Genomic DNA, 24,729 nt, shown 5'->3' with positions numbered 1-24,729 from the left:
AACTCTACTTCGGCTAATCCCGAAGTAATTGGATTGTGCTGCATCACTCCAGTAACACATGCTCTACAATGCTCCACAAACAGCCTAAAGCTGGGGAGCAGTATACACCTTAGTATGACACTCCACTTTGAGCATAGTCTACTTAAGCTCATGTACAGCTGCTCTAGGGCCCCCGGTTAATTTATTTTTTTTATATCTGTGAAATAATTCATAGTGAATTCACAGTTGAACATCTTTGTCCACAATGAGTTCAACATAAAGTTGTTTTAGTGTACATCAGGGCCTGTGAATCACTGATATTGGCAATGAGTCAATGTAAAGCTTTTCTTTTTGAATTCAGTATATCAATTTAGCTTTAAATTTAATGATTAAATACATTTTGCAAATATGTTCAAAGAAATACTTTCAATTAATTTGGTATACTTTATTTAAAAAGCCTAAAATTTGTCTCAGACCTGTCCTTCTAAACAGTTTGGATATTTTATATGATTCCAATGTTAAATGAAAGTCCATTATTACCTGCATCCTCAGAAGTAAGTTACATTCTGTACAGTTCAGGTGGTTCATTCCTTGTGTAATATATTCCAAATCAGTGCAGTTTTCCTAAAGAAAAAAATTATTTCAAAAACTCTACTTGTGCATAAAATTAGTCTGAACATCTGAATTAGAACATCTTAATCAGAACATATCTGAATATAATCAGAATATATTGTCAAGGCCAGTTGAAACAAATTTAATTTATTCAGTGTCGCTCACAAGCACACAATTTGTCCATTTTTCATGGGATGTTAAAACAATATAAAATATACACAGTCATATAAAAATATTATTACCACCTTGTTCTTTCTATAATCAGCTGCGCTGATAATATAGGAACTTTGTCTTTGTCTCCCCCCTTCAAATGCTTTTCTTCATTGGTCAGAACCCCGCAAAGGACCACAACAGATCAGATATGATTTGAATAGTGGCTCATTCTTAACGCTGCAGATACTGGTGTTAATGTGTTACAGTGCATGGGGTTGATATAAGTGGACCAGACATTGCAGTGCTCCTGGAGTTTATGTAACCCCTCAGTGTCTTTGCTGGACTGAGAATAGTCCACTAAACAAATATGCCATGTCAATAGCATCCTGTATGCAATGCCCAGTGACGATTCATTAAAGACTTGAGGATGAACAATACAAATTGTGCAGCAGCAAATTAGCTACTGTCTCTGACTTTACATCTACAAGATGGACTAAAAATGAAGTTGTGTGTAACAGACTGGACAGTCACTGTGGTGCTGAGAAATGCCCCAAAAGCCAAATCATACCTTCTCTTGGTATGTTCTCTTGGTTCGGTGGGGGTCCTGACCATTGAAGAACCATGGGCTTATGAAATATTTAAAGCAACAAATTGACTACAGTCTAATTGTAGAACTACAAAGTGGTTCTGTATGATCAGTGGAGCTGACAGAATAGAGAGTGAGCCTAGAAGCAAGAAGGTAGTCATAATATTCATAACACTGTGGCACCCTAACCTCATGTGGAAAAAATGGAAAATTGCCAAAAACAGTGATAAAATGATTTGTTCCAACTGTGACAGTGTAGTCAAACTGTATTTTCATTTCACAATGCTTAAATTTAGCTTTGAAAAAAAGGTTACTTACAGTTGTTTTGTGTGGGTAGACGCACTGGCAGCCATTTTGCTTTAAATAAACAGAAGAAATACTCTGAAATGCCTTAGTATATTGAAAGGTTTTCTAGTCCACATTTTTTAAAAAAATAACTGGTTCAAAACATTTAAAACACGTACAATTTGAATCTAAATGGAGCAACATGCAGATGGTAGCTCTGCAAAAAGAATATGATCAAAAGGAAGTCACTGTGATGCGTGTGTATGATACAATCTAACAATCAGATAACAGCTAGGAACAGGTCCTCTGCGAAATGACTACTCATCATTGCTTATTGAACAAAAAGTTGTCTACTAGTGCAAACCTATCTGATCCTGTTTTTACACTCTATAGCAGAGTTCAGTTATAGAAAGTATATATACACAGAGTGTACTTACATGTGTTTCTTGGCAGTTAATTGTACAGTTCTATGAAAGAAATAAATGTGTCAAATATGTCTTAAAATTTGAATATAAATAAATTTTTATGTATCTTCATTTATGTTTTTTTAGGTATTGATTTTGTGAACTTACCTTTACTAATGTTGCATTAATTTCTTCCAATTCGATACCAAACTCTGTTAAAGGAGCAGAGTGGCAGCTTGCAATTAGTATCAGCAAGATGATGAATCTTGAAACAGCACTCATTGTTCTTTCGAGGACTCCTATTCAGTGTTTTTTCAGGTTGAACATTGCAGCTTTTTAAAACTGAATTGAATAGAAATTCCATGGAAGAGGGAATTCCCTTGTGCTGTGCTTGGTGCTATAGTTATTTGTCATACCCGCAGAACAGCAATTTTACCCAAATGGCAAGGAAAATGTTTTACAATCTCATTCGCAAAATTGTCAACCACTTATCTTCTTAATCTCCTACTACCTTGAATCACTCAGTAGGCTCAGCTGCATCATGATGTTTTTTCCACATCTCTAATGGGCATCTATGTAAACTTTTCATATTTCTGCTTTTACTGACCTTTAATTGGTTTAATATTTGCCTATAGGAATATATGTGACATATAATGGCAATATTTGCAATTGGTTGAAAATGTTCTGCCCTGAAGTAACTAGAATTCTTAATTCAACACATCTTTATTGAAAAGCAATAACATTAAATCTGAATTTGACATATTTCAGAACTTGAACTTATAATACTGAGAAAGTGTATTATAGTAATTACTTCTATAACAATATATAACTGACATTTATACAGGTCAGTTTTTGCAAGTCCAGGTCAAGTCTTAAATATTTCATCACAAGTCCAATCGAGTCTCAAGTCTCCTATGTTTGAAATGCATAAATGATACCTGGTCTGCCTGTTTTCAGTTGTATGATCACATTTAAATGGCTATTTCAATTAAATGTGTAGAAACCCACAATGAAAGATTTGTTTTAATTTTACAACTGTAATTTGTAATAATTTAAACATTTTTCCCCACTACAGGATACATGGTGTTGTTTGTGTTAAGCATAATTTTTGACTAATTATTAACTGGCTGTGTAACCCTAGCATCTTGTGTAAGATTTTTCAGTGTTTGAAGAAAAAAATCAGTATTTCAAGTGGAGGTCTACTCAGTTATTTAATCCTGCTCCCACGAGAGTTCACCCTGTGCCAACCAAAAATCCACAGCCCACAGTCCCACATACTTAAAAAAAATCATCAGAAATAATGTAGCTAGTGGCAGTCATCAGGGCTTTGCGTGACTGGCTATATTGGTTAATATAGGATATTATTGCACGCGCTGCATGTTTATCTCCAGTGTGAAATGGGCTCACAAAAACAAGGCAAGAGCTGCCTCGTGCGTGTCTTGCATTCCCCTTGCCTCCCCCCTGTGCTCCAGCACAGAACTGTGGAAGGATCAAGAAGTTATCTGTGGCTGCATACATGCATTATGTTGTGCATGGCAGGGATGGAGATGAACACAGGAGGTCAACATGAATTAAATACATTAATACATAATAATATTCCTGCCTTGCGTCCAATGATTCCAGGTAGGCTCTGGACCCACCGCGACCCTGAACTGGGTAAGTACTTAGAGACAATGAATGAATATGTGAAATAAATATTGGTCATGAGCACCAAATCTGGAGTCCAGTCAAGCCTCAAATCATTTGAGGGCGAGTTTCAAATCATGTCAGAAGTCACTGTTTTAATGAATTAAGTGCAACTCCAGTCGAGTCTGAGAGAGAGAGAAGAAATTCTGTTTAAATATATCTTGACATATATGACATATTTGAATATGATATATAAGTTAAACATGTGCATATTTATCAAAATATTAAATTGATTAAATTGATATTAATATTAAATTAAATGCACTGGTGGGAACTAGGACCAGATTTTGAAAAGTAACAAAAAAGTTTTTAAGTATTAAAATTACAGAAATTTCAACATTTAGAAACACACTTTTTCACAGGCCCAAATTGCCACAGCTCACTATTGGAGGAAACCAATAAAAACCATCACTATTGTTATGTCATGTTCTCATAATTATTCCAACTGCTTACTTCATTTTGTTTAACCACATGCTAGAAATGGATAAACTAAGCTCCTTATCTGTTGTGTGGAATCATGTTTTTTAGAAAGACAGGGAAAGCCCCTATAGCATAGAAACAGTGTTCTCAGTGGGATTTCTTTACGATGACTAAACAATGGGGATGCCCTTCATCATCACTTTGACAATGCATTGTTTCACTAACAATATACTTTCTGAAATTTCACTGTATGATAAAAATAGGTTCACAGGAAATATTCATGACATATTCATTTAAAATATATTAACACTCCACTACAATTAGACCCCTACTGAAACATTCAGATAAAAAGCAATAGACCATTCATAACTGCAATATATATATATATATAATTGTCTTTTTTAATACTAAATGTGTTGAATCTTACTATTACAAATTGCTGTCCATCTGTTGCTCTGAATACTGGAATTTTATAATTACTTGGTGTCACTGCTAGATTGAGAACAGTCCACAAACTGAAAATATTCAGCCAACAGCAACCTGTGGGCAGAGTCCAGGCGCTACGGAATAAGTACTAGAGGACAAAAAAACACAAAACTCCATCAGCACTGCTCTGTCTGGTCAACTTGTAGCAGCACAAGGTACACCAATCCACCACCAGCATGTCAGTATTACTCCAAAGTTGAGAAGTATTTAGCACCCAAATCTTACTTGCTTTGAAGAGGTCCTGTGGGGGATCCTGACCAATGAAGAATAGTGTGAAAAGGGGCCAAAAGTATGCAGAGCAACAAAGGGACATAATTACACTATCAATGGTGCTTGGTTCAGTTACACTCAGTTCAATGTTGATAAGAGAAAGGACAGTGATTTTAAAAACTAGGAGGTAAAATTATTGCTGATCCATGTATACTGTAATACATTAATGTAAATATAATTTAACTATTCAATTGTTACTCAGTAATAAATCTTTCAGTGATACAGTTTTAATCAAATCAATTCATCATCCTATTTGTATAAAGTGCTTTTTACAACTGATGTGACAAAAAAGCTTCACAGAATTCCAATAAAGAACAAGAAAAACTCCCTTAGAGCTGAGAAAGAAACATTGGGAGGAACCAAGTCTCACAGACAAGGGACCTATCCTCTTCTGGTCAATCTACCTAAAAATTATTCACCATCACATAAGTCTGCTGTTATGATCATGTGTACTGATATAATTATAGTAGTAATAGTAGATAATGAAAGCAATTATGATGGTGGTAATAATAATAATAGTAGTAGTAATCATAGTAAGAGTTAGAAGTCCATGAAAGGGTGGAAATACACGTGCATCAGAACAAAGACAAACAGACTTAAGAACAGTTTTTGCCATAAACATTCTGAACTCACACGTGCACTGACTTTTACAGCCTAACCCCTCATCCCTGGACTTTCACCCACCTAATGTGCAATATTTAATATTACTGAGAAATACCTATGCAATACTACTGTGCAATAACTGAATACCTGAATACTGTTGTATATAAAAATTCAATTTAATTTTATTACTGTGCAATAGCTGTATACGGGAACTGTGCCCTTCTATTATATATATATATATATATATTATATATTTTTATTCTATATTTATGTACACCTTGCACTCTGGAAGGAGTTGCTTTAATCTCATTGTACATGTGTATAATAACAATAAAGGCATTCATTCATTCATTCAAAACTTCAATGTAGTCCGAAGCAAGTGGAGGTAGCTGGAGCATGGGCAGCTAGTCTGAAACAAGAGACCTCAACAGTCTGTTATCCATCAGAGACCGGCAGGACAAGTGGGCAATCATTTACTTTGAGAAAAGTAGGAAGATGGAATTAGTTTTGTTCTGTATGGGTGTATGTAAAACAGAGAACGTGAACATTTCCAGAGTGTGGCTAATGACTCCAGTAAATCTGACTATAACATCTTAACTAAAATTAGAGAGCCAGAAGAACACAAAGACACGGGAGCACCCTGAAAAACTGGCATCACTCAGCACCACCCAGACAGCACTAGAGTCTCAGTTTACCCCAACTTCTTGTGTCCATGGATCTGCAGCCTTTATCTAAAGGGGAAAATTAACTACCGAAAGCTAAACTGAACAAGTGAGTATTCAGTCTATATTTACAGATTGAGTCCTGAACATTATTTGGAAATCCATTCCAGAGTTAGGAGAGCTTTATAAGAAAAGGTTCTCCCCCCATCTGAGGCCTTCTGAATTCTAGGAACCAATAAAAAGCCAGTACACTGTGATCTGAGTAATCGTGGTGGCTCATAATAAGAATGTAATGTGAATATAATTTTTTTTATCTATCTATCTATCTGTCTCAGTTCGCTGTAGGATTTGAATAGTATAGTTAGTGTTAAGCTCCTGAAGGGCTATTTCAATAAAGAAATCTGGTATTTGGCCCTATATGCACATATATTATATCCAATATTAGAAAAACTCACTCAGTAGTACATTCAGTACCTTTAGTTAGGGAAGATAATTGTAACTTATTCTAATATAATTGTAGATTTTAAATTTGAATTTATTTAATTTATTCCATTTCATCTCCAGCACTATTATTATATTCTTTTAATATGCACAGCTTTATAATGAAAGATTACAAATCTTTCACCTTTACATTCATTTCTCTAGAAGGAATGTACAGGGGTTGGACAATAAAACTGAAACACCTGTCATTTTAGTGTGGGAGGTTTCATTGCTAAATTGGACCGGCCTGGTGGCCAATCTTCATTAATTGCACATTGCACCAGTAAGAGCAGAGTGTGAAGGTTTTTGTGTGTGACATACCAGAGTTCAAAAGAGGACAAATTGTTGGTGCACGTCTTGCTGGTGCATCTGTGACCAAGACAGCAAGTCTTTGTGATGTATCAAGAGCCACGGTATCCAGGGTAATGTCAGCATACCACCAAGAAGGACGAAACACATCCAACAGGATTAACTGTGGACACAAGAGGAAGCTGTCTGAAAGGGATGTTCGGGTGCTAACCTGGATTGTATCCAAAAAACATAAAACCACGGCTGCCCAAATCACGGCAGAATTAAATGTGCATCTCAACTCCTTGTTTCCACCAGAACTGTCCGTCGGGAGCTCCACATGGTCAATATACACGGCCGGGCTGCTATAGCCAAACCTTTGGTCAATCATGCCAATGCCAAACCGGGAGAGTTACGGTGTGGAGAAGCCCCAAAGAAGCGTACCACCCAGACTGTTGCATGCCCAGAGTGAAGCATGGGGGTGGATTAGTGATGGTTTGGGCTGCCATATCATGGCATTCCCTTGGCCCAATACTTGTGCTAGAGGGGGCGCATCACTGCCAAGGACTACCGAACCATTCTGGAGGACCATGTGCATCCTATGGTTCAAACACTGTATCCTGAAAGCGGTGCCGTGTATCAGGATGACAATGCACCAATACACACAGCAAGACTGGTGAAAGATTGGTTTGATGAACATGAAAGTGAACTTGAACATCTCCTGTGGCCTGCACAGTCACCAGATCTAAATATTATTGAGCCACTTTGGGGTGTTTTGGGGGAGCGAGTCAGGAAATGTTTTCCTCCACCAGCATCACGTAGTGACCTGGCCACTATCCTGCAAGAAGAATGGCTTAAAATCCCTCTGACCACTGTGCATGACTTGTATATTGTAGTGGATGATGGATCCAGATCAAGAAATGAAAAATTAAGACTCTTTCTCTCTTTTTTTTGGACTCTCTCTCTGATTCTCTACTCTGCTTTTTCTTCTACGCTGACGGAGCCGACTCTCCAAAAAGACTCTTAAAGGACCGATCTTCATGCGAACTAACAGGGGACGCCTTGTGTCAGTTAGCATTGCAATACAGAAGTTAAAAGAGTAACAAGGTCGATTAACTGTCAGTAATCTTCAACTTATTTCTTATTTTGTGTTCGTTGTTTGTAGCCCAATCCAAGTTTAATTTTATGACTGATCAAAGCAGGTGAAACTTATTTTGGCCAGAATAAGAGCCACCGCTGAAGTTAGTTGGAAATTTGAAATTAGTATTAGTACTTCGGAGTACATCGCTTCTGAGGATCAGAGGAAAACAGCGTGCTTCCTTGCGACGTTCTCCCTCACTACGGAGACAATCCAGCCAGGCCAGCAGTACTCTGTGAAGGGAAACTCTCCCGACGGACGTCACACCTTCTAAGGACGCCAAAAGTGGCTGATTCATCGTGGATGAACAAGCCTACCTTCAGCTGTGACAAGCCAAGAACCGGAAGAACGGAGATTAATAATCTGCTGGACCCATCAGCTTGGTTATAATAACAACTAGAGTAAGCAAGTAAATTCCTCATTTTCAGAAGCTGATGCCGAATTAAGTCTCTTGATAAATTTATACACTAATTAAATCATTTAGCAATACATCTTATTTACAAGTCATATGGCCTAGCCAATTATTAAATTTGAACTGGTTTCACCTGCGTTGATTCTGTCAGATTTTGATGATTTTGCTTTGTTTATCAACCTATTATCATTCCTCTCAATAAAGTATTTCCATTATTTGAAATAATACGGTGTATGGAATCTATTCCTGAGAGTCTGAAAATCCTGAGAACTCACCCCTAGTGTTGACAGTATTTCTATGCCACGCCCATTATATCAGTAAGCATTATCACATATTCTTATGTAGACCTATATATGCAGATGGAGTATTCCTTGTATAAAGATAGTAAACTTTGTTTTTTGGTTTTAGTCTCATTGCCAGGTTCTTTGAGATTAACCCCTTTGAGCCCTGGACAACTCGTGACAAAGTCGACCGGGTATGTACACACAGCATACAACCATGATAAATAAAATACATTAAGTGTGAATTTTCTGGTATGCATTGGCATTTGACAAACTGCTGCATTCCATTTCTGTGTATATTTTTTCTTTTTAATCCAAAACCCAAATCAGATTGTTTCTGAATTTTGAAACTTGGAATATTAGTTACAGTTTAGAATTCCTGGAGTTGTGTTCTTCCACACAACTGCTTTGTTTCAGAAGGACCATAGTTATTAATGGACTAGGTATTTGTCTAATGAAGAATATTTAACTAAGACCAAACTTTCAACAAACCTAAACCACATGGATGGATAAAACCCACTTTCGGGCTAGGATTAATTCTTGTGTTACTGCACCTGAAACTAAATTTTACTATGTAAATATTTTAAAATTTAACCTATAGCAGCAGAAAACCCTTTTGCAATGCCACCGTATTTCTGGTTGCTAGAGTATAATTACTTTTATATTCCTAATACCTGTGTAGTATATTTTTCATTTTCTCTACTGAAAAAGCAATATTTGTTCTGTGACACCATAAACATAAAGTTATGATTGACCCGGTATGGGGTCAGCATCAATCAGAAACCTGTCCCTGATTGGTCGAAGAGCATTTTGTTTCAAAAATGCCCTAGAGCTAAATAAATTATTGTGGCACAGCCTAGCTAGCTCAGCCTAGCCTGAGATGTTCACAACTGGTTTTCAATATCAAAATAGCTTAATATTGTCTTCCTCTCTCTCCCTGCCAGTTTCACACAACAGACATGAAGTATCCAGGTCTCCCAGGCTTTGAGGATCTTAGAACCACGCCTTCCTCTGTGGAGCAGAAGGCCATCGAACTGTTGCGTCGCCATCGCCGTTACCGTTTCCTGGAAGCAGAGATGGGGGAGACCAAACCTGCCAAAACAGTCAACATCTGAGCAGTAATTTAGGGTGTGATCTCTCACTCCTCCTCATTTTGTGCTGTCTTGTTTTACTATGACTCTGTACATGAATTAAATAAATAAAATAATGTCCATCCTACATCTTGGTCCTTGAATATTTGAATGACCATGCTTATTTGGAAATGCTATGCTCCATTTTCTGACGCCCAGATTAAGCCTAAATTTAAACCTACATTTTAAAATTGTTAAGGATAATTGACTATTGGTGTGCAATTCTTAATATTGCTGTTACACTTTTTATTAAGTATAAAGACATAATGTAAATTGAATGATTGAGCAGTTGGATAATGGGAAATGTAGGAATTTAAATCATCTGTCTACAATGGGTCTTTTTTGAAAAGAATACAGTATGAAAATGTAGAAAAGATACAGTATGTCATGCTTCTGTTAGGTGGCAATACATGAATGAACACCCTCTCATCCACCCCCTTCTCCATTTCTACTTCAGAGCAAACCTGTATGAACTGATCAAGAAGAATAGCTTCCAGGGCTTTAGTCTGGCGCTGATCCGCCGCTTCACTCACTCTCTGCTCAAGTGCCTGCAGATGCTCCACAGAGAGAAGATCATCCACTGTGACCTCAAACCAGTAAATCGTCTCCTCCCTCACCCACTCAGGCTGGAGCATGAACTGTGAATGTGGGGTTTTAAGGTGTGAAGAGTACAGAGCTATGGAAGCCTGGTTCTGAAAACAAAATAATAATAATAATAATAATAATAATAATAATAAAGCTATTTATTAATTCATATGAATGAAAAAGCATCCCGTTAATGTAACTTAGTGTCTCATGTTAATCATTTAGCAACTTATAATCATGATCTGCAATTGTGTGCGAGCTCATTATTGTTGGGGAATTAATTACTATGAGAATCTATGTTATTATAATAAAATACTAAGCAAAAATAAGTCATAATTATTAGATGCTAAGTTGTTATTATGATTAACTTCCTCTGTATTTTGACTGCCCCCTTCAGGGTGTATTCCCACCTTGTGTCCAATGATTCCAGGTAAGCTCTGGACCCACCGCGACCCTGAAATGGAAAAGCGGAAAAGAAGATGATGATGATGATGAAATAATGAATGAATGAATGAATGATGTATTTTGACTAATTAATTGGCTGTGTACCTCGAGGCCTGATACTAAATGCAAAAACCAGTCTCTACCATGTGTTTAATACCTTTTGCTTTGCTTTAAAGGAGAACATTTTGCTGTCTCAGCGAGGTCAGGGGAATATCAAGGTGGTTGACTTTGGGTCAAGCTGCTATGAACAGCAGAGAGGTAAATTACATTTTCGTCTCTTTCTCTCTCTTGACCTATGTAGAATACACCGGCCCCTAGTGGCTGAGACCCTAAATAACTAATTTATTCTGCTTGCAGAGACAACAGCCCTAATCTCTGTCTTCACTTATTCTTTTCTTGGCTTTGTATTTTGACTTACATAATTAGGGCCTGCTCGTGGCTTTCTTTTTTTCTCTCTCCATTATTGTACACCTACATCCAGAGTCGTTTCTACCGCTCTCTGGAGGTGATTCTGGGTCATCCATACAGCATGGCCATAGACATGTGGAGTCTGGGTTGTATCCTGGCTGAGCTCTACACGGGTTACCCACTGTTCCCTGGAGAGAGTGGGGTTGAGCAGATCGCCTGCATCATGGAGGTTAATTCTGTTCCTTTTTCACTCCTATGATGTGAAATTTTAGTTTTTTAATATGTTTATATATATATGAATGTACAGGGTGGGCCATTTGTATGGTTGGTGATATTAACTTCCTGTTTGTGGCACATTAGTATATGGGAGGGGGGAAACTTTTCAAGATGGGTGGTGACCATGGTGGCCATTTTGAAGTCGGCCATTTTAGATCCAACTGTTTTTTCAATGGGAAAATGGGTCATGTGACATATGAAGCTTATTGGGAATTTCACAATAAAAACAACGGTTTGGTTTTAACGTAACCTTATTCTTTCATGAGATATTTACAAGTTTCTGACCGCTTATAAAATGTGTTCAAATTGCTACCCATTGTGTTGGATTGTCAATGCAACCCTCTTCTCCCACTCTTCACACACTGATAGAAACACCGCAGGAGAAATGCTAGCACAGGCTTCCAGTATCCGTAGTTTCAGGTGCTGCACATCTTGATGGTATGGTGTGGTATATGAGGTACAAAGATAGTGGGGCCATTCTTTATCAATGGAAACCTTAAGGCTACTGGTTATGTGAAATTGCTACATGATGATGTGTTTCCCTCTTTATGCACTGAAGTGGGGTGTCAGGTCCGAGCATTCCTAGATGAACAGTTTCCTGGAAAGTGGATTGGTCGTCATGGGCCAATTGAATGGCCCCCAAGGTCTCCAGATCTGACCGCCTTAGACTTTTATCTTTGGGGTCATCTGAAGGCAATTGTCTATGCTGTGAAGATACAAGATGTGCAGCACCTGAAACTATGGATGTGTACATTAATTTTTTTCATTATCATCAATATAATTTTCTTTCTCTATTGAGTAATTTAATGGTGTTCTTTTGTCTCTTGAATATCTTGTCTGTTCATAATTTACTTTCCACTGTTGTAGTGAGTTGACTTCTTTCTTTTTTTTTCTATACTGCCAACTTTTTTAATAACACAACACAGTATTTCACATGAATGAATTATGGAAAATACATTTTTATTCACTGTCTTTTGACACTGGAAAATTTGTTTCTTTAAAAGGGTTTTCTACAATTTTTCCGAATGTCTGTTTAACTGCCACCCAATGTGGTATGATGTAAAATGATAAGTTGTAGACCCCCTTAAGAACTCAAGAGTTTTAGGTGGTGATATGATGTACTATTTGTGATTATTTTTATAAAATAATGCCAGAATCTTGTCTTCAGACCTCGGGTTCCTGTGAATAATTTGGCTCAGTTACTCCAAGGGAACATTTCACATCTGTTTCAAAACGAAGCATTTCACACCAAACATTTGAAACAAATTACTTTGTTTATATTTTAAACAAAAGGATTTAATTACACTCTCAGAGAAATTGGTTGAAGGAGTTCCTAAATCCCTATGAATTTAACCATGTGTTTGTTTTTCTGCTGTCGAATTGTAGGTGCTGGGAATGCCTTCAAATGACTTTATTCAGACGGCATCCAGAAGAAGGTTATTTTTTGGTATGTTCTCCTCCTTGATTGTCAGAATAACAGCTATACACTGCATGGCCAAATGTTTGTGGATATCAACTCATCCGATATTTCTACTGAAATACTTCTGAATCCGTAGGGAGTTTTCCCCCTTTGTTCCAGTAACAGCTTCAACTCTGCTGAGAATGCTTTTTTTTTACAGTAGCTATTGGCACAAGTCTGTAAGGATCTGATGGCATGGCATTTGACGGTACTTTCAGTGACCTAGGTGCAGCATGCTTTGAAATTGCATCCACAATTCCACATATCAACAATTATCAAATCTTTTCTTGTTTTATTCTCCAGATGAAAGAGTGAAGAAGGACAACTCGGTAAAAGATGACAAGATAGAGACGTCTGAGCGTCTGCGGCCAATCAGAGCGTCCGCTGAGGAGGAGACCTGCAAAGGAGTGGATCAGAATGTGTCCAGTAAAGAGAGTAAAGACAGCAAACCGGACAGCATTCCAGACAACCAACCCCTACAACCACTACAGCAACCCGGGCAGTGGAGAGCGCTCTGTGGAAATTGTCATCAAACCTCAGTCTCAGTCCCAATCGAGCACAGACTCTGAGGGACTGGAGGTCCACGGAGTGCCCCCTATCATTTAACATGATGTCACACAGTTCAGGAAGTTGGTCCTGTGTCTGACCTGAGGCTCTGATGAAGTCTTAAGGTGTGTTTGTGTGATGCAGGGTGGAGAATAAGAACTTGAAATCTGCATCACTCAGATTTGTCCTTATTTTGCTGTGTCTGTAAGATCAAACGTCAGCATTGGCTTTTATTTCTTACCTGTGACTTGTGTTCAGGTTTTCTTATTCCATTCCATTTTTTTTTTGGATGTCAGTATTGTAAAGTCAATACCATAGACTCTGAGTGTGTTTCCCAGGCAGGGATTAACGCCATGCTGCTGGAACAAAAACGGAGATATGAATGGAAAGGGGGGGAAAAAAATTTAAGGGAAGTTATTTTAGACCATTTCTATAAGTCCATACATCAGTATTCTGTCCTAACACTAACCCACATGTTGACAGAAAGTTTGATACTTTCAGTGTGTTAAGTTGGCCTCACTGTCAGGATTCTGTCCGTCGAAGTTTGATTGGCTCCCTGTCTCCTTCTATACGCTATGCCAGGGGTCGGCAACCTTTACCACTCAAAGAGCCATTTGGACCCGTTTCACACAGTAAAGAAAACTCTGGGAGCCACAAAACCCTTTTGAAATTTTTACATGAAATAACACTGCATATAACAGGGGTTTTTTTTTTTGCCTTTGTGCTATATATAAACAAACTATACTGTGTTACATTTATTAAATTAATGAACGACTGCAGAAAAATGAAATAACATTTCTGCATGCAACAAAACATTTTTAAATCCGAAAAAAAGACGTTGTGTTGACGGTTAAGTAAAATACTCAATGTCTATTTGAGTCCTTGTAGTAATGGGAAAAAAAACGCCGAACTTAAATTATCCACTGGCAGCAAACAAAAATGCTGTCCTCACTTTGCGTGCCGTCATCCTTTTACTGGGGCCGTGCAGTCAGCTGTCAAAATGTTCAAGAAAGCGCACACTGGCGGGTGTCGCACATTGGAAGTTGTGACGTGTATTAAGAGCGACAAAATATTAAAATATTAAATATTTTAGATGTTACAAGATTGCCATAATCTTCATAGAATTACATTTTGAAAATGAACGAACTAAAATAAAACACATTTTAATTAAATATTAATTAATTATTTTCAAAAGCTGAGCCGCATCAGAGGGATCAAATAGCCACGGGTTGCCGACCCCTGCGCTATGCCAAAATAGCAGATCTGTGATTGGTCCTTTTGGTGTCAGTCAAATTCCTTTTCCACGTCGGGGGCGAAAGGTACTTGACTCTCCTTAAAGAGTCTAGCAATGGGGCACTAATAAATCAGTAATTACTCATAGTATGTAAAGACCAAAAGATATTTTTAGATTATGTAAAAAAAAAACTGACTTGATAATTGGTCCCGACAGCCTTTTCAAAGGAAAATCTCATTTCTAAGACTAGGCTTGATCCCTGTCTAGGAAATGGACCCTAAATATTTTAGCTCTTCAGGTCAATATAAGAACATTTCTAGCTTTTTGGTTCTTGTGTTATTCTTTAAAAGGTGACTGCTGCAGCTCCTCTCTTCTTCTGTCTTATAAATACTAAACATCCAGTGTCCCTCCGTTACACAGTATTACTCTAGTATATGAATGACTATAGTTCCTACAGCTCTTCTTCTGAAGTAGTCATGCTTTATAGGACATTTTTACACTACCTTTTTAATAGAGTTCCAGTTGAATACCAAAGCAATTGTAATGTGCAATACATCTGGATGGTTTCAAACAGTGTTTTATGTTTTTGCAAGCATTTTCTGCTTTTTTTTAAGGTTTTGTTTTGCTACAAGATGGAATCACTACTAGCCAGGGTAGTGTAATGAGACTGAGCCAAAGAGATTATTTCTTATAGTTTCTCACAGTTATGTTAATTGGGTGTTTACTTTAGGCTCTTTGTACTGATTCTGCTCATTGATTTAATGTTCATTTACCATTCCCTTTATGAGGTGAGTCAATATTGTCTTATACTGGGAGAAGGCTGCTACACAGGGAGAATATAAAGTAATAGTTGACCTGAACGTATCTATAAAGTAACCGATTGTTAGCGATTGTTAACTCTATCGATTGTGTTTATACAGAAGTGGCATGATTGCAGTGATGAGGATGACAGTGTAGATAATGAGTGGTGGTAATAAGGTAATAGGTAAAACTTTATTTAAAGGCTGCCTATATGCCTATTTTTAATACTTGCATAAGTGTTGAAATATGTATAACATAATAAAGAAGTACATCTTACATTGTTTTGAAGCATTTAAATCAGTAATACCTTAAATAAAAATGACATTGTATAGACAGGAAGAACCTTTACCTAAAGGGCCATAACACTGTAAAAATAATCATTCCCATGTAAGAGTGTTGACAGTAATCCTTAATGTTTTATTTGCAAATTTCCTTTGTCTGCAATCATTTGATATTGTATTTTTGTGCGTCAACTGAAGTGCAACTGATATATAATGGATTAATCTAGATCTCTGCCCCAAAACTGTCATTATCTGGGTTTGATGCATTATACAAACCGGATTCCAAAAAAGTTGGGACACTAAACATCTAATATTATATTTAGAATAGAACACAAATCACAGATCAAAAGTTTAAACTGAGAGAATGTATCATTTTAAGGGAAAATATGTTGTTTCAAAATTTCATGGCGTCAACAAATCCCAAAAAGGTTGGGACAACGTCATTTTTTATCACTGTGTTGCATCCCCCCTTCTCCTTACAACACTCAGACGTCTGGGGACAGAGGAGACCAGTTTCTCAAGTTTAGAAATAGGAATGCTCTCCCATTTATGTCTAATACAGGCCTCTAACTGTTCAATCGTCTTGGGCCTTCTTTGTCGCACCTTCCTCTATATGATGCACCAAATGTTCTCTATAGGTGAAAGATCTGGACTGCAGGCTGGCCATTTCAGTACCTGGATTCTTCTCCTACGTAGCCATGATGTTGTGATTGCTGCAGAATGTGGTCTGGCATTATCTTGTTGAAAAATGCAGGGTCTTCCCTGAAAGAGATGACGTTTAGATGGGATCATATGTTGTTCTAGAACCTGAACATAGTTCTCTGCATTAATGGTGCCTTTCCAGACATGCAAGCTGCCCATGCCACAAGCACTCATGCAACCCCATACGATCAGTGATGCAGGCTTCTGAACGGAGCGTTGATAACAACTTGGGTTATCCTTGTCCTCTCTGGTCCGGATGACATGGCGTCCCAGTGTTCCATAAAGAACTTCAAATCGGGACTCATCTGACCACAGAACAGTCTTCCATTTTGCCACACTCCATTTTAAAAGACCCCTGGCCCGGTGCAAACGTCTGAGCTTGTGGAGCTTGCTTAGAAATGGCTTACTCTTTGCACTGTAGAGTTTCAGCTGGCAACGGCGGATGGCACGGTGGATTGTGTTCACTGACAATGCTTTCTGGAAGTATTCCACACCCACTTTGTAAATGAGCTGGCTCTGTTACCTGCCTTTAGTTACACAACAATACAGTACATTTATTATTTTAAATTTTGCCAAAAAATAAGTTACTGTCAGATGACAGAATGACCTCAATATTTAAGTGAGGACAGGATTTAATCCGAGTCATTTTCCATTCATTATTTTAACAAAACCTTAGCACAATGTGAAGGTTAACCAGCCTTTCATAATTAAGCTATGAAATGAAACACATCATCAATGGACCTATAAAGTTGGTGGTATGTGCTTGCACTTTTCAGTCTGACAGAAATTATAGATTGTCCCAAGATGTGTGTCATATGGTAATAAAAGTGCACAGTTGCATTAGTCAATTTACTCACTGGCTTATCTTACCCCACTTTACCAAAGGTTTTGTCCCAAATAAAAGAATTGTGGAATCACCATAAAATGTAAGATTACGGTTCTTGTAAGTTACAGTGCAGGGTAAAGTCAGAGAGGGACACGCTGCCTTTATTAAAATGGCCAAGTCATGCAATTTTTCAGGAGATGCACCTGAGATTATTGTTTATTTGCATGAGGAGAGCACCGTGAAAAAAGAAAATCCAAGAGTTTCCTGATCTCAAGTTTAAAAAAATTATTGCGATTTACAGAAAATATGGGACCACTAACAACCATGCAAGACCTGACAAACCATGACTCTGACTTTTTTTATTCTTTTTTTTTCTCAGAATTAATCCGACTTTGATCTATGTATTGTCTTTATTCTTAGTATATATATTTATTTATTAATTATATATACTTTTGCCTTGACTCAAAAGTTCAGTCGCCAATTTCAGATATGGGCTATTTAATAGTACTAAAAGGTATTGTTTCAGTGGGACGCAATGTGAGTTTGACCCTCCGTAGTCGCTGTAGGCCGGAGTCATGGTGGCTGTGGTCGTCATGCGAATGTCCTTCCCAGGATTTCCAGTGAGTATTAACACAAACACATATTTCTCACTGTAAAACTGGGACTGTATTCTGAAACCAGGACGCTTTATGATGTAATGCCGTCCGCTAAATACGAGATTTGTCGTTCATTGTAGGGCTTATTTGTCCTTTAAAATGCAGTGTGACCCTGGTCGAGTTCTCTGCTCAGTTCTGGCGCGGGGATATTTACTGGCTGCTATTACAAAATATGCCTTCACACATATTAATCTTATTTATATTCCATTCAAAACCAGTGAACTGAGACAAACTTAGTTTGCTATTCGCTTTCTTCTAATATTCCGTTCCACATTAAATGTTGACGCTATTATATTCTGGCGCCTGCACAATTTAAGGTGGAACGGAGAATTAACTAGAAGTTCATTGTGTGAGGTTAAGTTCATTTTAAAAATGAAACAATTTCATGTTTTGCCTTGATATTTTTTTGCTTAATTTCACGCAAGTTCATTGGAAGATCATAACATTGAAGAATCTCTCCAGTGTAAATAGTGTTTAATTTTGTTAGCATATCTTTTTGGTGTTGTTTATACAGTAGGAGAACTAACAAAATCGAAATAACTAATTAATGCCTTAGAAGAGCATTTGCTGATATCATAAACGTAAGTCATTCATTCAAATCTTGAGCTTCAGGCGAGTGGCAGAGGGTGGATTACTAGAGTGGGACTTATATAAAAGTGCTAAAATAATTGAGTACAGTATTTGTTTTATTTTTAAACACAAAATCATTCAAACACTGTTGTGCTGTCCTTGATGATGATGATGATGTTGTTGAAATAAGGATGTACATTGATAGTAAATCATATTGGTTGGTTATTGTCTGAAATGGTCAGTTGTTTTCAGCATGAAGATGTATAAACCACTGTGTATCCTGCTTTTTGGTACCAGATTATTTTTCTTTGAAATTTAAGGAGCTTTGTATGGTGGAATTAAGATATTCTAAGCTGGTTATTTAGGGCGTTTTCACACCTGCACTTTGTAGTCTGGCTAAATCGAGCTCTGGTTCGTTTACATGTTTGGTGCGATTCATTTGTGCATATGTGAATGCAGTAATAACACTCAAATGCACACCAAAACAACCGCACCAAGATCCTTGAGAGCAGGTGGCCTCTGTCCAGTCCCAAACGAACTCTGGAGCAGTTTGTTTGTGGTGAGAATGTGTGAGAATCTGTCCTCGATCCGATGCAAATATCAAGTGAATTGCTCAAGTTTGAGCTAAACAGCTCCCGTAGCCAGGTGTGCTTTTGAACTTTCTTGCTCTCGCCCCATACAGGACTGACCAATAAGCAAAGAGAGCATTCTCACATGGTCTGTTGTGATGCGATTTGTTGCACTTTGATTTATCACTCCCTGTGTCCGAATTTCCTATATTATTCATGATAGAGTTCACTATTATAGGGAACTGATTGCAGGAGGGTAGTGAATGATTTCAAACACTACGTCATGCAAGTTTTCATCAAACAATGCAGTGGATTATGGGTAATCTGATAACTGCTAGTGTACCTGGGTTGTACACTACTTTTTGCAGTGCATTGTGGGATTGTTAGAGTGCACTAAAACTTGTCCACTTTGTTTTCGGACACTACTACAAAATGGCGGAACCCCAAAATAGCGCACTATATAGTGAATAGGGCACAGTTTTAGACACAGCTTCAGTGTGAATTATTTCTTCAGGTCAAATTGGATCTCAGATAGTGGTCCCTCACCGGTGCATCCAGTATGATCTAATGTGTATCAGACCCATGGCAGATCTTGGCCAGATTATCTATATGGTATACTTTTTTTCTCACTTTCAGGCTTTCTTTAAACACTTTTACTGTGCTTCCAACTTAGTGGCATTAGAATAGAGGTTTTCTTGCAACTCTTAGAGAGAATTGTGCTCTTTTTTCAGGAATGGGACCCAAGGGATAAGGAATCAAAAGAGTGATTTCTTACTCCAATGTCGTGATCAATCTAGTGGGAAGAGAGTGGGAGACCAGGTATGTGGGACCTCAGAATTGCTGAGTTGATATTATAATAATAATGGATATCAGTAGTTGCAAGACAATCTCTTAAGATCTCTCTTTTTTTTTTTTTTTTTTTTTTAAATCTCTAGAAACTACAAGTTTGAAGATGTGTTTGTTCGTAGTCCCTCGAAATATCTGAGAAATGAGGCACGTTGTTTCGTCCACCATTTTATATATTAAAAAAAAGTAATAATAATAATCACATTACCTTAAACTGATTATAGAAAGCACTAAATTGTAGAAAATAAAAAGGCTTTTTACTCAGTAAAATGTGTTGTGTCCTGGCATGTTGTTGGAGAGAGAGCTGTGAGAGATTAATTCCCAGATGCCATAATCATGAAGCCATCTGAGTTCTTTGGAAGAGAGGATCATTTTTTCAACCACTTTGCGAGCATGTGTCTAGTTCTAAACATTATACATATCTAAAATGGGACTGTTAAGTTTGTTTTATTGTCCACAAGCACATAAGCTTATTTGCGTCCTCCAGCAGATTTAATTTTGTGCTTTATTGTCTATAAGGGTACATGTTTCCATTGCCTTACAGTGCATTAACTTTTTCTACTGTTCTGTGTGTAGACATGCGCTGGTTTGGCAAGGCTGTGCCGCTTATAGCAATGGGCAAGAAAACAGTCAAACAACCATGTCATGTGAGTAATTTGCTATCTGTATAGATGTAATGATTTATTGAGTGTGACCATTTTGAGATGAAGAAAAGCACAGAAAAAAGTGTGCAGTTGCAGTAAACTTACTCGAAGGGAGCAGTTAACAAGAGTGTTAATTCAAGCTGGGATTTAATCACTGTACACATTAAAGTGTGCAGTTTTTGACGGCATAACATAATATGCGAGAGGCCTATGTTTCCAAAAAAGAATAAGGATTTTTAACTGCCCTGAAGTAGGTTAGGTAAACAGAACAGGTTGCCATGATGCTTTGGGCTAGCTAATAAAGTACTTCTGCTTATTGACACAGGCCCTCTTATTGGTAGAGTTTCTGACAGCATGCCTTGTTAATGTTAAGCTCATTCCTTTGTTTGTGCACTCATGGCTCCCCTCCCCCTGTCTGTAGGTGGTGGATGTGGCTAAGGCCATTGTCAATGCCATCAAAGATCCTGATTCTAATGGAAAGACATGCATTAGCTGGGTAAGAAATGACCACCTTTTGTAATATAATACTTTTCTTTTAATGTCTGCAATTGAATGTACTATCAACCTTAATGTTTGGGTTAGATTTAGTTCTCTTTTCAAACCTGTGTGGAATTCATTTAGAAGAAATATTGATGTTATTGACAAAAAACTGTTTTATGTGAATAAGTATAAACACAAAATATGCTGAACACTAATGTGGTTGGCAGTCTTATTTAAAATATTCTACCCAAGGAAAGTTGATTCAAAGCACATAATGTAAAGGAAATAATGCATTCCGTTTTTGTATTAATTCTGTTCCTGATACCTTCAGATCAAATAGCTGTTATATATTATTTAAACAAAGCATTAAGCATTGTTTAAATGGAGTGTTATTCACCACCTGTCAGGCCCAACCGATATCTGCTGCATGACCTGGTGGAGTACATGTACGCTGTGGCCTACAGGCCTTTTGTGTCCTACCCTATGCCACGCCCATTATATCAGTAAGCATTATCACATATTGTTATGTAGACCTATATATGCAGATGGAGTATTCATTGTAAGAAGATAGTAAACTTTGTTTTCTGGTTTTAGTCTCATTGGCAGGTTCTTTGAGATTAACCCCTTTGAGCCCTGGACAACTCGTGACAAAGTCGACCGGGTATGTACACACAGCATACAACCATGATAAATTAAATACATTAAGTGTGAATCCTTAGGCACATTTTCTGGTATGCATTGGCATTTGACAAACTGCTGCATTTCTGTATACATGTCTTTTGTACATAGTTTTGTTAATATCTATGGTGTTTTTTTTATTTAAATCCAAAACCCAAATCAGATTGTTTCTGTATTTTGATACTTGGAATATTAATTACAGTTTAGATGGCAAATGTCAATATTTTATTCGTAATAGAACATGGATGACAGATCAAAAGTTTAATCTGAGTAAATGTAACATTTTAAAAGAAAAATATGTTGATTCAAAATTTCAGTGTCAACAAATCCCAAAAAAGTTGGGACAAGTAGCAATAAGTGGCTGGAAAAAGGAAATTGAGCATATAATGAACAGCTGGAAGACCAATTAACACTAATTAGGTCAATTATCAACATGATTGGGTATAAAAAGAGCTTCTCAGAGTGTCAGTGTCTCTCTGAAGCCAAGATGGTAAGATGGACCAATTCCATCATTGTTGAGCAGAAAGATAGTGCAGCAATACCAGAATGGTGTTACCCAGCATAAAATAGCAAAGGCTTATAAGTTATCATCATCAACCGTGCATAACATCGCGTAAGGGTCAAGGCCGTAAAACTCTACTGGATGATCCGGATCTCCAGGCTCTTAAACATCACTGCACCTCAAATAGGAATGCCACTGTCAAGGAAATAACAGAATGGTCTCAGGAATACTTCCAGAAAGCATTGTCAGTGAACACAATCCACCGTGCCATCCGCCGTTGCCAGCTGAAACTCTACAGTGCAAAGAGGAAGCCATTTCTAAGCAAGCTCCACAAACTCAGACGTTTGCACTGGGCCAGGGGTCCTTTAAAATGGAGTGTGACAAAATGGAATACTGTTCTGTGGTCAGATGAGTCCCGATTTAAAGTTCTTTATGGAACACTGGGACACCATGTCATCCGGACCAGAGAGGACAAGGATAACCCAAGTTGTTATCAACGCTCCGATCAGAAGCCTGCATCACTGATCGTATGGGATTGCATGAGTGCTTGTGGCATGGGCAGCTTGCATGTCTGGAAAGGCACCATTAATGCAGAGAACTATGTTCAGGTTCTAGAACAACATATGATCCCATCTAAACGTCATCTCTTTCAGGGAAGACCCTGCATTTTTCAACAAGATAATGCCAGACCACATTCTGCAGCAATCACAACATCATGGCTACGTAGGAGAAGAATCCAGGTACTGAAATGGCCAGCCTGCAGTCCAGATCTTTCACCTATAGAGAACATTTGGCGCATCATAAAGAGGAAGGTGCGACAAAGAAGGCCCAAGACGATTGAACAGTCAGAGGCCTGTATTAGACATGAATGGGAGAGCATTCCTATTTCTAAACTTGAGAAACTGGTCTCCTCTGTCCCCAAGACGTCTGTTGAGTGTTGTAAGAAGAAGGGGGGATGCCACACAGTGGTAAAAAATGGCCTTGTCCCAACCTTTTTGGGATTTGTTGACACTGTGAAATTTTGAATCAACATATTTTTCCTTCAAAATGTTACATTTACTCAGATTAAACTTTTGATCTGTCATCTATGTTCTATTACGAATAAAATATTGACATTTGCCATCTCCACATCATTGCATTCAGTTTTTATTCACAATTTTAGTGTCCCAACTTTTTTGGAATCCGATTTGTAACCTATAGCAGCAGCAGCCTATTGCAATGCCACTGTATTTCTGGTTGCTAGAGCATAATTAATTTTATATTCCTAATACTTGTGTAGTGTATTTTTAATTTTTCTACTGAAAAAGCAATATTTGTTCTGTGACACCATAAACATAAAGTTATGATTGACCCAGTATGGGGTCAGCATCAATCAGAAACCTGTCCCTGATTGGTCGAAGAGCATTTTGTTTCAAAATCCCTACTGTTTGTTTTCAAACTTCATCTGCCCTAGAGCTAAATAAATTATTGTGGCACAGCCTAGCTAGCTCAGCCTAGCCTGAGATGTTCACAACTGGTTTTCAATATCAAAACAGCTTAATATTGTCTTCCCCTCTGTCCCTGCCAGTTTCACACAACAGACATGAAGTATCCAGGTCTCCCAGGCTTTGAGGATCTTGGAATCACGCCTTCCTCTGTGGAGCAGAAGGCCATCGAAGTGTTGCATCGCCATTTCCGTTTCCTGGAAGCAGAGATGGGGGAGACCAAACCTGCCAAAACAGTCAACATCTGAAAAGTAATTTAGGGTGTGATCTCTGACTCCTTCTCATTTTGTGCTGTCTTGTTTTACTATGACTCTGTACCTGAATTAAATAAATAAAATAATGTCCATTCTACATCTTGGTCCTTGAATATTTGAATGACCATGCTTATTTGGAAATGCTATGCTCCATTTTCTGACGCCCAGATTAAGCCTAAGTTTAAACCTAGATTTTTAAATTAAGGATAATTGACTATTGGTTTGCAATACTTGATATTGCTGTTACACTTTTTATTAAGTATAAAGACATTGTGTAAATTGAATGATTAAGCAGTTGGATAATGGAAAATGTAGGCATTTAAATCATCTGTCTACAATGGGTCTTTTTTGCATGTGGCCAGGTACGTAATATACATGACCATATTATTCAGATATGTTCTCATAAGAGTGCCTACTTACAACTGAGAGCACTTAAATGGTATGGAAGTGTGAGAGTGACTAGGCACACAAGGCTTTACCAGCAACAGTATTCCTATTACATTTTAATCTTATTCTCTGGCTTACAAAATAAAAATGGTGAGTAAATAGATTTCATCGGTCTGAATAGTCATAGTAATGGGTTCAAAGTTCAAGAATTTTGCCTACAAA

General features: G+C 37.6%; 1 protein-coding gene and 1 pseudogene across 1 annotated transcript in view; both read left to right on the top strand.

The window, feature by feature from the left end:
• The window catches only part of LOC136674115 (NADH dehydrogenase [ubiquinone] 1 alpha subcomplex subunit 9, mitochondrial-like), a 40,554-nt gene extending 30,694 nt beyond the window's left edge, over window positions 1-9,860 (top strand). The window contains exons 2-3 of the mRNA XM_066649984.1: window positions 8,873-8,939; window positions 9,690-9,860. Of these exons, the coding sequence (XP_066506081.1) occupies window positions 8,873-8,939; window positions 9,690-9,860 (238 nt within the window). The remainder of the gene's footprint in view (window positions 1-8,872; window positions 8,940-9,689) is intronic.
• Window positions 9,861-10,285: 425 nt separating this feature from the next.
• Window positions 10,286-24,205, top strand: LOC136674114 (NADH dehydrogenase [ubiquinone] 1 alpha subcomplex subunit 9, mitochondrial-like; annotated as a pseudogene).
• Window positions 24,206-24,729: the final 524 nt, after the last annotated feature.

This window comes from Hoplias malabaricus, chromosome 17 (genome assembly GCF_029633855.1).
Source record: "Hoplias malabaricus isolate fHopMal1 chromosome 17, fHopMal1.hap1, whole genome shotgun sequence".
NCBI classification, from domain to species: Eukaryota; Metazoa; Chordata; class Actinopteri; order Characiformes; family Erythrinidae; genus Hoplias; species Hoplias malabaricus.
Note: the sequence above shows the minus strand (reverse complement) of the source record. Positions and strands in the feature narration are given on the sequence as shown.